This window comes from Bombina bombina, chromosome 2 (assembly GCF_027579735.1).
Source record: "Bombina bombina isolate aBomBom1 chromosome 2, aBomBom1.pri, whole genome shotgun sequence".
NCBI classification, from domain to species: domain Eukaryota; kingdom Metazoa; phylum Chordata; class Amphibia; order Anura; family Bombinatoridae; genus Bombina; species Bombina bombina.
Window position 1 is genome coordinate 1,417,309,577 of NC_069500.1, and position 14,407 is coordinate 1,417,323,983.

The 14,407-nt window shown below is 40.1% G+C and overlaps 1 protein-coding gene across 1 annotated transcript in view; it reads left to right on the forward strand.

The window, feature by feature from the left end:
- The window catches only part of LOC128650429 (disintegrin and metalloproteinase domain-containing protein 33), a 371,794-nt gene that overhangs the window by 333,570 nt on the left and 23,817 nt on the right, over positions 1 to 14,407 (forward strand). The window contains exon 22 of the mRNA XM_053704369.1: positions 548 to 675. Coding sequence (XP_053560344.1) covers positions 548 to 675 — 128 coding nt within the window. The remainder of the gene's footprint in view (positions 1 to 547; positions 676 to 14,407) is intronic.

Here is a 14,407-nt window from a genome sequence, read left to right on the forward strand (position 1 = left end):
CCAAACTTAAAAAAAAAATAAAAAATATATATATATATATATATATTTATTTTTTTATTTTGCATGGAAAAAAGTTATAAGTGAATTTGAATGATTATACACACCCGGTCAATGAGATAGAAGCTGATAACCCCCACAAACCTAAAAACAAAAGTTTTCAGCACAGGAACATCCCGTTTTAAAAAAACACATCTGCAATAAATTTTATATTAACCTTTTTTGGATGTTAACCCCTCCCAAAAAAAAAAAAAAAACTGACTAGGTCTGTTGAGTAATTTTGATATTGTAATTGTGGTTTCAGATGACTTTAGTCTATTTAGTAAGCAAAACAAATTCAGTAACAAAATGTTTTTTTAGAAACAAATTTTACAATTAATATAAAGGAAAATCAAGTTACATTGTGTATAAGGGTATGAGATGGGGACTGGGTACTTTCCATATTCTGAGCATCTGTTCTTGTTACCACATGGCAGCTAGCTAAGAGATAAGATGTTATTCATATTTTCTGTTGTTATTCTGATTCTTCCCTCTGTCCTATGTCACTCAGCTCAACCCACCTCGTAAGCCTCTCCCAGGCAACCCTCCACACAAAGAGCCTCTACTTGTAATGACGCCTGCAACAAACTGCAAGCCGCCTGTAACCAATGCTGCCACCCAGCTAAAAGGGCCACACAGGTGGGTACAACTGTCATGAAGGTGGAATGTTCCTCTGACATCTTCTGGACATCTACAAAGAGTTATTTTCACCTAACTTACATTTCACTTGTAGTCTGAGCTAGCAACACGTTTCACTTTTGGTTACAATACTCTAACTAGTAACAGCATTACTTTCCCTTGCTAACTATTGGGTTGATTCAAAATTTTCCTATCCTGTTTATAGGCTGTTTTTTGGCTCCCGATACATGTTCTTCAAGGCGAAGCAATCCCAATACAAACGATAACACCATTTCTGTATTGGGAAAAGTTTAAATGGCTAAAAAAAAGTCACCTATATGATGCATGGACAGCATTGATTTGAATGATTATATTCCCCCCAACCAGGAGTTTTGCACTATATTTCAAAAACAAAATGCACCCATTGAATTGAACAGGCAAAGGTGTTGATAAAGTGTAAAACTGGCCATTTTTACATTTTTTCAAGTATTCAAAGCCGATTTGTAACAATTCTATTACCTTGTGCATGTGCCATACACTCTGAAATGGTCACAGTTACTATTTTTTTTTATTTTTTTAATTATTCTTTTATTGAGGTTGTGTGCAAATAACAATAAGCAAACCAAAGTTATGTTACAAAGGTCAAAAGTGAAATATAACAGTAGAGGACGTACATTGAGTTAAAGATGATGTACCCTGTGATACTATAGGAAAAATATTAGTAACTGGCACTACGTAAATTAAAAAAATAAGGTAGGAAAGGCACCTAAATAAGAGTACCGGTGCTGCCCCTTTAATTAATCATACGGATTGAGGGAGGAGGGGAAGAGGAGAGGGTGCTTATAGCACTCAAACCTACCTATAGGGTAATCACATAAAATATAAACTTTATTGTGTACATTTTAAAAACAGAGAAACCTCTGTACTCCACAAGGAAAATCCATAACCCTGTAAAAAAACATATGTCACTCCCCTGTTTCCTGGCAAACAGGGCCGCCACTAGAAATTTTGGGGCCCCTGACTTAACCATTGATCAGGGTCCCCCCCCGCCTCATTTGACATGTGCAATTTTTGACCAAGTAACTAAAACATATATGCACTTTATTCTTAAGTGTCTATTTAAACTTGGAAATGTTGTAAAGGTAGTAACATACACACACTCACACATAAGGATTCCCATATAGACACTCTAGCAGACACCCAAAGAAACACACTCAGACACAGACATCCAAACAGACACTCAGCACTTGTTTACATTGACCTGACAAGTAATGAGGTAAACTACAGTTTTGTAAAAAAAAGGAGATTTAGAAAACAAAATATGGAGTTCTGATTATCTTTTTGTAAAGGAAGATGCCAACTAAATGATGACAACAGCATGCAGTGGCTGAAAGGAAGGGCCCTGAACTGCCTAAACAATAATTTAAAGGTTAAATGGTGGATTGGTGACTTCCGGAAAGGTCTTGTTAGTCTCAAAGTCTGTAGAAAGATGTGAATAATCAGTAGTAAAAATGTCCTAAAAAGGAACAGACAATGGACACACACACAAACTCAAACTTGCACATACACCCAAGGAAACACCGACAGAGACAGCCTCAGAAAACACACAAAGACATACAGACACCCACAGAAAACACACAAAGACATACACACACAGATAGACAACCACATAAAACACAGAAAACAGAATTTATGCTTACCTGATAAATTACTTTCTCCAACGGTGTGTCCGGTCCACGGCGTCATCCTTACTTGTGGGATATTCTCTTCCCCAACAGGAAATGGCAAAGAGTCCCAGCAAAGCTGGTCACATGATCCCTCCTAGGCTCCGCCCACCCCAGTCATTCGACCGACGGACAGGAGGAAATATATATAGGAGAAACCATATGATACCGTGGTGACTGTAGTTAGAGAAAATAATTCATCAGACCTGATTAAAAAACCAGGGCGGGCCGTGGACCGGACACACCGTTGGAGAAAGTAATTTATCAGGTAAGCATAAATTCTGTTTTCTCCAACATTGGTGTGTCCGGTCCACGGCGTCATCCTTACTTGTGGGAACCAATACCAAAGCTTTAGGACACGGATGAAGGGAGGGAGCAAATCAGGTCACCTAAATGGAAGGCACCACGGCTTGCAAAACCTTTCTCCCAAAAATAGCCTCCGAAGAAGCAAAAGTATCAAATTTGTAAAATTTGGCAAAAGTGTGCAGTGACGACCAAGTCGCTGCCTTACATATCTGGTCAACAGAAGCCTCGTTCTTGAATGCCCATGTGGAAGCCACAGCCCTAGTGGAGTGAGCTGTGATTCTTTCAGGAGGCTGCCGTCCGGCAGTCTCATAAGCCAATCGGATAATGCTTTTAAGCCAAAAGGAAAGAGAGGTAGAAGTCGCTTTTTGACCTCTCCTTTTACCAGAATAAACAACAAAAAAGGAAGATGTTTGTCTGAAATTTTTAGTAGCCTCTAAATAGAATTTTAGAGCACGGACTACATCCAAATTGTGTAACAAACGTTCCTTCTTTGAAACTGGATTCGGACACAAAGAAGGTACAACTTTAGGAAGAAAACCAGGCTTAGTACGCAAAACCACCTTATCTGCATGGAACACCAGATAAGGAGGAGAACACTGCAGAGCAGATAACTCTGAAACTCTTCTGGCAGAAGAGATTGCAACCAAAAACAAAACTTTCCAAGATAGTAACTTAATATCTACGGAATGTAAGGGTTCAAACGGAACCCCTTGAAGAACTGAAAGAACTAGATTTAAACTCCAGGGAGGAGTCAAAGGTCTGTAAACAGGCTTGATCCTAACCAGAGCCTGAACAAATGCTTGAACATCTGGCATAGCTGCCAGTCGTTTGTGTAGTAATACAGATAAAGCAGAAATCTGTCCCTTTAGAGAACTTGCAGATAATCCTTTCTCCAAACCTTCTTGTAGAAAGGATAGAATCTTAGGAATCTTTATCTTGTTCCATGGCAATCCTTTGGATTCACACCAACAGATATATTTTTTCCATATTTTATGGTAAATTTTTCTAGTTACAGGCTTTCTAGCCTGAATCAGAGTATCTATTACAGAATCTGAAAACCCACGCTTTGATAAAATCAAGCGTTCAATCTCCAAGCCGTCAGCTGGAGGGAAACCAGATTCGGATGTTCGAATGGACCTTGAACAAGAAGGTCCTGTCTCAAAGGTAGCTTCCATGGTGGAGCCGATGACATATTCACCAGGTCTGCGTACCAAGTCCTGCGTGGCCACGCAGGAGCTATCAAGATCACCGAAGCCCTCTCCTGATTGATCCTGGCTACCAGCCTGGGAATGAGAGGAAACGGTGGGAATACATAAGCTAGGTTGAAGGTCCAAGGTGCTACTAGTGCATCTACTAGAGTCGCCTTGGGATCCCTGGATCTGGACCCGTAGCAAGGAACCTTGAAGTTCTGACGAGACGCCATCAGATCCATGTCTGGAATGCCCCATAATTGAGTTATTTGGGCAAAGATTTCCGGATGGAGTTCCCACTCCCCCGGATGGAATGTCTGACGACTCAGAAAATCCGCTTCCCAATTTTCCACTCCTGGGATGTGGATCGCAGACAAGTGGCAGGAGTGATCCTCCGCCCATTGAATTATTTTGGTCACTTTTTCCATCGCCAGGGAACTCCTTGTTCCCCCCTGATGATTGATATATGCAACAGTCGTCATGTTGTCTGATTGAAACCTTATGAATTTGGCCTTTGCTAGATGAGGCCAAGCTTTGAGAGCATTGAATATCGCTCTCAGTTCCAGAATGTTTATCGGGAGAAGAGATTCTTCCCGAGACCATAGACCCTGAGCTTTCAGGGGTTCCCAGACCGCGCCCCAGCCCACCAGGCTGGCGTCGGTCGTGACAATGACCCACTCTGGTCTGCGGAAGCTCATTCCCTGTAACAGATTGTCCAGGGTCAGCCACCAACGGAGTGAATCTCTGGTCTTTTGATCTACTTGAATCGTCGGAGACAAGTCTGTATAATCCCCATTCCACTGTCTGAGCATGCACAGTTGTAATGGTCTTAGATGAATTCGTGCAAAAGGAACTATGTCCATTGTTGCAACCATCAATCTTATTACTTCCATGCACTGCGCTATGGAAGGACGAAGAACAGAATGAAGTACTTGACAAGAGCTTAGAATTTTTGATTTTCTGACCTCTGTCAGAAAAATCCTCATTTCTAAGGAATCTATTATTGTTCCCAAGAAGGGAACTCTTGTTGACGGGGACAGAGAACTTTTTTCTTTGTTCACCTTCCATCCGTGAGATCTGAGAAAGGCTAGGACGATGTCCGTATGAGCCTTTGCTTTTGACAGAGACGACGCTTGAATCAGGATGTCGTCCAAGTAAGGTACTACTGCAATGCCCCTTGGTCTTAGAACCGCTAGAAGGGACCCTAGTACCTTTGTGAAAATCCTTGGAGCAGTGGCTAATCCGAATGGAAGTGCCACAAACTGGTAATGCTTGTCCAGAAAAGCGAACCTTAGGAACTGATGATGTTCCTTGTGGATAGGAATATGTAGGTACGCATCCTTTAAATCCACGGTAGTCATAAATTGATTTTCCTGGATAGTAGGTAGGATCGTTCGAATAGTTTCCATTTTGAACGATGGTACCCTGAGAAATTTGTTTAGGATCTTGAGATCCAAAATTGGTCTGAATGTTCCCTCTTTTTTGGGAACTATGAACAGGTTGGAATAAAAACCCATCCCTTGTTCTCTTATTGGAACTGGATGAATCACTCCCATCCTTAACAGGTCTTCTACACAATGTAAGAATGCCTGTCTTTTTATTTGGTTTGAAGATAATTGAGACCTGTGGAACCTTCCCCTTGGGGGTAGTTCCTTGAATTCCAGGAGATAACCTTGAGAAACTATTTCTAGCGCCCAAGGATCCTGAACATCTCTTGCCCAAGCCTGAGCAAAGAGAGAAAGTCTGCCCCCCACCAGATCCGGTCCCGGATCGGGGGCTATCCCTTCATGCTGATTTGGTAGCAGTGGTAGGCTTCTTGGCCTGCTTACCCTTGTTCCAGCCTTGCATTGGTTTCCAGGCTGGTTTGGGTTGTGAAGTATTACCCTCTTGCTTAGAGGATGTAGAATTAGAGGCTGGTCCATTTCTGCGAAAGGGACGAAAATTAGGTTTATTTTTAGCCTTAAAAGACCTATCCTGTGGGAGGGCGTGGCCCTTTCCCCCAGTGATGTCTGAAATAATCTCTTTCAAATCAGGTCCAAATAATGTTTTACCTTTGAAAGGAATGTTAAGCAATTTTGTCTTGGAAGACACATCCGCTGACCAAGACTTTAGCCAAAGCGCTCTGCGCGCCACGATAGCAAACCCTGAATTTTTCGCCGCTAATCTAGCTAATTGCAAAGCGGCATCTAAAACAAAAGAGTTAGCCAATTTAAGTGCTTGAACTCTGTCCATAACCTCCTCATACGAAGATTCTTTATTGAGCGATTTTTCTAGTTCCTCGAACCAGAAACACGCTGCCGTAGTGACAGGAACAATGCATGAAATTGGTTGTAGAAGGTAACCTTGCTGTACAAAAATCTTTTTAAGCAAACCCTCTAATTTCTTATCCATAGGATCTTTGAAAGCACAACTATCTTCGATAGGAATAGTAGTGCGTTTGTTTAGAGTAGAAACCGCCCCCTCGACCTTGGGGACTGTCTGCCATAAGTCCTTTCTGGGGTCGACTATAGGAAATAATTTCTTAAATATAGGGGGGGGGACAAAAGGTATGCCGGGCCTTTCCCACTCTTTATTTACTATGTCCGCCACCCGCTTGGGTATAGGAAAAGCGTCGGGGGGCACCGGAACCTCTAGGAACTTGTCCATCTTACATAATTTCTCTGGAATGACCAAATTGTCACAATCATCCAGAGTAGATAACACCTCCTTAAGTAGTGCGCGGAGATGTTCTAATTTAAATTTAAATGTCACAACATCAGGTTCAGCTTGATGAGAAATTTTTCCTGAATCTGAAATTTCTCCATCAGACAAAACCTCCCTCATGGCCCCTTGAGATTGGTGTGAGGGTATGTCAGAACAGTTATCATCAGCGTCCTCTTGCTCTTCAGTGTTTAAAACAGAGCAATCGCGCTTTCTCTGATAAGTAGGCATTTTGGATATAAGATTTGCTATGGAGTTATCCATTACAGCCGTTAATTGTTGCATGGTAATAAGTATTGGCGCACTAGATGTACTAGGGGCCTCCTGTGTGGGCATAACTGGTGTAGACACAGTAGGGGATGTAGTATCATGTTTACTCCCTTCACTTGAGGAATCATCTTCGGCAATATCATTATCTGTGGCATTACTGTCCTTACTTTGTTTGGACACTATGGCACAATTATCACATAAATTTAAATGGGGAGACACATTGGCTTTCATACATATAGAACATAGCTTATCTGATGGTACAGACATGTTAAACAGGCTTAAACTTGTCAACAAAGCACAAAAAACGTTTTAAAATAAAACCGTTACTGTCACTTTAAATTTCAAACTGAAAACACTTTATTACTGAATATGTGAAAAAGTATGAAGGAATTGTTCAAAATTCACCAAAATTTCACCACAGTGTCTTAAAGCATTAAAAGTATTGCACACCAAATTTCAGAGCTTTAACCCTTAAATTAACGGAACCGGAGCCGTTTTACATTTAACCCCTATACAGTCCCAGCTATATGCTTTGCTGAGACCCAACCAAGCCCAGAGGGGAATACGATACCACAAGACGCCTTCTATAAGCTTTTTCAATGATTCTTAGCTCCTGACACATGCATCTGCATGCCTTGCTCTCCAAAAACAACTGCGCATTATTGGCGCGAAAATGAGGCTCTGTCTATAACTAGAAAGGCCCCCAACTGAAAAAGGTGTCCAACACAGTGCCTGCCGTTTTCCTAAACGTTTCCCCGAGATTATAACACCAATAATTAGTTAGAATCTGTATAATATGCCTAATAAAGCAATCGTTTTAGCCCAGACAAATGTCTACCAGTTTTTAAGCCCTTTTTGAAGCCCTTTATTCTTTTATGTTAAACTAAGAAAATGGCTTACCGGTCCCCATGAGGGGAAATGACAGCCTTCCAGCATTACATGGTCTTGTTAGAAATATGGCCAGTCATACCTTAAGCAGAAAAGTCTGCTAACTGTTTCCCCAACTGAAGTTACTTCATCTCAACAGTCCTGTGTGGAAACAGCAATCGATTTTAGTAACTGTCTGCTAAAATCATCTTCCTCTTACAAACAGAAATCTTCATCCTTTTCTGTTTCAGAGTAAATAGTACATACCAGCACTATTTTAAAATAACAAACACTTGATAGAAGAATAAAACTACATTTAAACACCAAAAAAACTCAACCATCTCCTTTGAGATGTTGCTTGTACAACTGCAAAGAGAATGACTGGGGTGGGCGGAGCCTAGGAGGGATCATGTGACCAGCTTTGCTGGGACTCTTTGCCATTTCCTGTTGGGGAAGAGAATATCCCACAAGTAAGGATGACGCCGTGGACCGGACACACCAATGTTGGAGAAAGACATACATACACACACCCTCACTGAGACATCCACAGAAAACACACAAATACATACACACACCCTCACAGAGACACCCACAGAAAACACACACCCTCACAGAGACATCCACAGAAAACACAGACATACATACATACACACACACACACCCTCACAGAGACATCCACAGATAACACAGACATACACACCCACCCTCACAGAGGCATCCAGAGAAAATACACAAAGACAAACATACACACACCCTCCCAGAGACACCCATAGAAAAAGCTCAAAGACATATGCACACACCCTCACAAACATCAACAGAAAATGCACAAAGACATACACACCCACCCTCACAGAGAGACCCACAGAAAAAAATACATACACACTCATAGAGACACAAACCAAAGCACAAAGACATAAACACAGACACCCACAGAAACACTCACAGGAGGAAACATTTATGCACCTTGCATCCCCTAAATCAACTGTGTGTGACATGCATGATAAAAAAAATTGCAGAAATTAAGAGATCACTTTTTAAAGAATCATATTTGTAAATGTGCAAACAAAAATAATTCTGTGAATTCAAAATTGTACATCAGTGGTCTGGGATGGGTAGATGGCTAGATGAAGAAAGGTTGACATATGTTTGTTTGTTTTTTCCCCAACCAAGAGCACCACTTCAAATATAGTGTACAAATGTTCCCATCTGTCAGCTGTACTTAGGGATTTTGAAAATGCTATAATCTATATGGTCTTGGTGGAACCATAAGCTGTGGTACTCATACCATTAGATCTGGTTAAATGCAGGATTTAAGCTTGTTGGTATGTATTTCAAAATTAAGTCAGCTGTAGTGTAAATTGAACAGTTTTAAGTTAATCTGTCTCATTTCAAACACTGAGCAATCTTACCGCTAGATTTAGAATTTGGTGTTAGCCATCAAAAGCAGCGTTAAGGGGTCCTAACGCTGCTTTTTACCGCCCACTGGTATTTAGAGTCAGGCAGGAAAGGGTCTACCGCTCACTTTCTTACCGCGACTCCAGGCTACCGCAGATCCCCTTACGTCAATTGCGTATCCTATCTTTTCAATGGGATTTGCCTAACGCTGGTATTTGGAGTCTTGGAACAACTGAGCGGTAGAGCCTCTACCGACAAGACTCCTACCGACAAAAAAAGTCAGTAGTTAAGAGCTTTATGGGCTAACGTGGGAATATAAAGCTCTTAACTACTGGGCTATAAAGTACACTAACACCCATAAACTACCTATGAACCCCTAAACCGAGGCCCCCCCACATCGCAAACACTATAATAAAATTTTTTAACCCCTAATCTGCCGACCGGACACCGCCGCCACCTACATTATCCCTATGAACCCCTAATCTGCTGCCCCTAACATCGCCGACACCTATATGCCCCCCCCAACGTCGCCGCTACCTAACTACAATTATTAACCCCTAATCTGCCGACCGGACCTCGCCGCCACTATAATAAATGTATTAACCCTAAACCGCTGCACTTCCGCCTCGCAAACACTATAATAAATTGTATTAACCCCTAATCTGCCCTCCCTAACATCGCCGCCACCTACCTACAATTATTAACCCCTAATCTCCCGCCCGCAACGTCGCCGCTACTATAATAAATTTATTAACCCCTAACCCTAACCTTAACACCCCCCTAACATAAATATAATTTAAATTAAACTAAATAATATTCCTATAATTAAATAAATTATTCCTATTTAAAACTAAATACTTACCTAGAAAATAAACCCTAATATAGCTACAATATAACTAATAATTACATTGTAGCTATTTTAGGATTTATATTTATTTTACAGGCAACTTTGCATTTATTTTAACTAGGTACAATAGCTATTAAATAGTTAATAACTATTTAATAGCTACCTAGTTTAAATAACTACAAAATTACCTGTAAAATAAATCCTAACCTAAGTTACAAATACACCTAACACTACATTATCATTAAATTAATTAAATAAATTAACTACAATTAGCTAAACTAAAATACAATTAAATAAACTATTCTATAATACAAAAAAAACAAACACTAAATTACAAAAAATAAAAAATAATTACAAGAAGTTTAAACTAATTACACCTAATCTAAGCCCCCTAATAAAATAAAAAATCCCCCCAAAATAAAAAATTTTGGGGGGATTTTGTAGTTATATTGTAGCTATATTAGGGTTTATTTTCTAGGTAAGTATTTAGTTTTAAATAGGAATAATTTATTTAATTATAGGAATATTATTTTGTTTAATTAAAATTATATTTAACTTAGGGGGGTGTTAGGGTTAGGTTTAGGGGTTAATAACTTTATTATTGTAGCGGCGACGTTGTGGGCGGGAGATTAGGGGTTAATAATTGTAGGTAGGTGGCGGCGATGTTAGGGAGGGCAGATTAGGGGTTAATCAAATTTATTATAGTGTTTGTGAGGCGGGAGTGCGGCGGTTTAGGGGTTAATACATTTATTATAGTGGCGGCGAGGTCCGGCCGGCAGATTAGGGGTTAATAAGTGTAGGTAGGTGGCTGCGACATTGGGGGGGCAGATTAGGGGTTAATAAATATAATATAGTTGTCGGCGGTGTTAGGGGCAGCAGATTAGGGGTTCATAGCTATAATGTAGGTTGCGGCGGTGTCCGGAGCGGCAGATTAGGGGTTAATAATAAAATGTAGGTGTCAGCGATAGCGGGGGCGGCAGATTAGGGGTTAATAAGTGTAAAGTTAGGGGTGTTTAGACTCGGGGTTCATGTTAGGGTGTTAGGTGCAGACTTAGAAAGTGTTTCCCCATAGGAAACAATGGGGTTGCGTTAGGAGCTTAACGCTGCTTTTTTGCAGGTGTTAGGTTTTTTTTCAGCCCAAACTGCCCCATTGTTTCCTATGGGGATATCGTGCAGCCAGCTTACCGCTACCGTAAGCAACGCTGGTATTGAGGGTTGAAGTGGCGTTAAATTATGCTCAACGCTCACTTTTCTGAACCTAACGCAGCCACTCAGACAACTCTAAATACCAGCGTTGTTTAAAGGGTACACTGGAAAAAAAGCAGCGTTAGCTACGCGGGTCTTTACCGACAAAACTCTAAATCTAGGCCATAGTCTGAGAGTATAACATTTTATGCAGATGTAAAAATCTTAGATAAAATGCCTCCATGCATCTGGAAATTCCTTGCATAAAGGGGCAGTAAACTGGAATGTAATATATATATATATAAATAAATAAAAAAAATGCATATCTGCCAAAAGGGCACCTACCATTTGTGTATTGAGGAGGAAACATTTATGCATGGTTTTAAATATAGAATTTCTACAGCATTGTCAAATAATCATAAATACATTACTGCTAAAAAAATTTGTTTTTATGGACCCCTGGCCCCACGATACAACTACTACCACACTGAAGTTACAATCCGAAATTGCATAAAGAAATAAAAAACATTTGCTAAGTAAGTCCTACCTCCTCTGCAAATGAAAGTGATCTGCCGTCTGAGTCAGGCACACACTGTACAAACAAAGTGCCAAGTCTGTCTCACACTGTGCATAGTGGTTTAGTGCACACTCAGAAATCCTCTCAAATGCTAATACTTTACTCCTTGTAATAACATTTGCCATGCTCAATTAGCACTCTGCTGTAGTACCCACTGGTGACTGCTAAAAATTAAAAATGTAGTTCTTGCCTCATGGGGCCCCCCTGGCCCATTGGGCCCCTGACAGCAGTCACCCCTGTCACCCCCTGATGGTGGCCCTGCTGGCCGATAACAGGAATCTCGGCTTCAGGTGTCAGGAGTGACAAACACGGTAGTAAAAACAACTAGATTATACAACAAACGCGTTTCAGTCGTAATCCAACCTTTTTCAATGTTGACAGTTGCAATAGGTTTGCAAAATGAACAAGACGAAGCTATTCATACCGCCGCCTTTTAATGCTCATCATCCAAAGAGGGGTGTGTTTAAGTGGATCGCTCAGATGATTGGTCAGCTAAACTATTGGGCGTAAACTAATATCGGCATGATACTGACTATGTGATTGTATCATATGACCATGTACAGGATTCAGTGTTAATCTAAGGACACCAATGACAGCACTACTACGTACTATTACACAGATTCAGATAATATCTGATTAAGTTACGTTACAATCGTAACTGTGAATTGTCATATTGTAACTTAATCAGATATTATCTGAATCTGTGTAATAGTACATAGTAGTGCTGTCATTAGTTTCCTTAGATTAACACTGAATCCTGTACATGGTCATATGATACAATCACAGTCAGTATCATGCCGATATTAGTTTACACCCAATAGTTTAGCTGACCAATCGTCTGAGCGATCCACTTAAACACACCCCTCTTTGGATGATGAGCATAGGAGGGTGTGTGTACAAGGATCGTATCTGATTGGCTAACTAAATTTCAGGGCAGATTTAAAAGGCGGCAGTACGAATAGCTTCGGCTTGTTCATTTTGCATACCTATTGTGACTATTAACATTGAAAAAGGTCGGATTATGACTGAAACGTGTTTGTTGTATAATCTAGTTGTTTTTACTACCGTGCTTGTTACTCCTGACACCTGAAGCGGATGCTGTTATCGGCCAGGAAACAGCGGAGTGACACACGTTTTTTTACGGGGTTATGGGTTTTCCTTGTGGAGTACAGAGGTTTCTCTGTTTTTAACATATACACAATAAAGTTTATATTTTATGTGATTACCCTATAGGTAGGTTTGAGTGCTATAAGCCCCCCTCTCCTCTTTCCCTCCTCCCTCAATCCGTACCCTGTGATACGACAGGCTTCTGGAACCTCTTTTATGTAAATAACATTTTCATATGGGTGGTTACTGATCTGACCACAAATGGGTCTTTTGGTACGTGTGTGACGATACTCACTTTATAACCACTAGCTGGTCCCAATGGGGCTTAGGTTTAAGATTATACTATATAGTGAATGAAATAGAATCCTATCTAATAAGCAACCAGTACCAAATAGGCAGCTTGAGAGTTATGTAGTATAATGTAAGGTCTCTCTGGGATCTAATGATATTTAGTTTAGTTTTTCAGCGGGTAAACACCGTTTAAGGTAATATAAAATTAAAAAATACTGCCAATACTTGGCTAATAAAAATTGATAGACGTTAGTTCTCCATCGACCCACTTAAGTACCACAGTGTTAACTTAACTATGAATCAGGGGCGTTGGGCTATGAACGAGATGATATTACTTTTGTCAATGAGTTGAGCTTCAATATTCATGAGATCCCATATAAGGTATAAGTATATGTCTCTCTGATAAGTGCCCTGTAAATTTAACTAAAGTGTGGACCATCCTGATCTGGGATCAAGTGTTTCTATTTTATGCAATTCATTTACAGGTTAATGTAGCTAAAGTGGTGCTTTGTATAGAATATCGGAGATATATTTAGGCTTGTGGTATGTATGATCAAATTTGTGAGATAGGTCAGTTAAAGTTTGATGAGTAGGCCATAGGAGTTTGTGTGAAGCTTTTCTGCTCCAAACCTGCATTAAGATAAATATAATTCACAGTACACACATTACAGTTAAGAAGTCATATGCAGCTAATAGACAGAATAAATAGTTAACTTGGTAGGTTTTTTTCACCTGATAACCGGGTAATATGCAAAGTAATTAACTCTTATGAGAGTAAACTATCTTATAGGACACATGAGTCATAGGATATACAGAATAGGTGTTATTTGTTAAGCCTATATTCCATGGAGCAACTCCTAGCATTACACATCTTAATATGTAGTAGTACTGTAACTACCTTCTGTTAGGGGCTAGTGATTGGAGCGTAAAATGCACAAACTGCCTTAATAACATAGCTCCACAAAACAAGTTAGGAGCGTTATAGTATATACAGCACACTAGACTGTCTACCTCCATGGAGCCATATCTATTAGCTATAGTAACAAACTTACACATAGAAGGAACAAAACATGTGCAATAGAGATGGGATAACATTATAAATAAATCAACTAAATGTCACATGTTTGAGGTGGGATATGATCCGGTTAACCCTGTAGCATGTCTCATCGCAAGGTTCTACAGTCAGGTAAATTGCCTGCATCATGTCCCAAAGATCGATATTCGACCCTCTCATGAAAAAATTATAATTAATTCATGTTCTCAAAAGGGCTCTTACCGGACCAAGCTGAAAGAA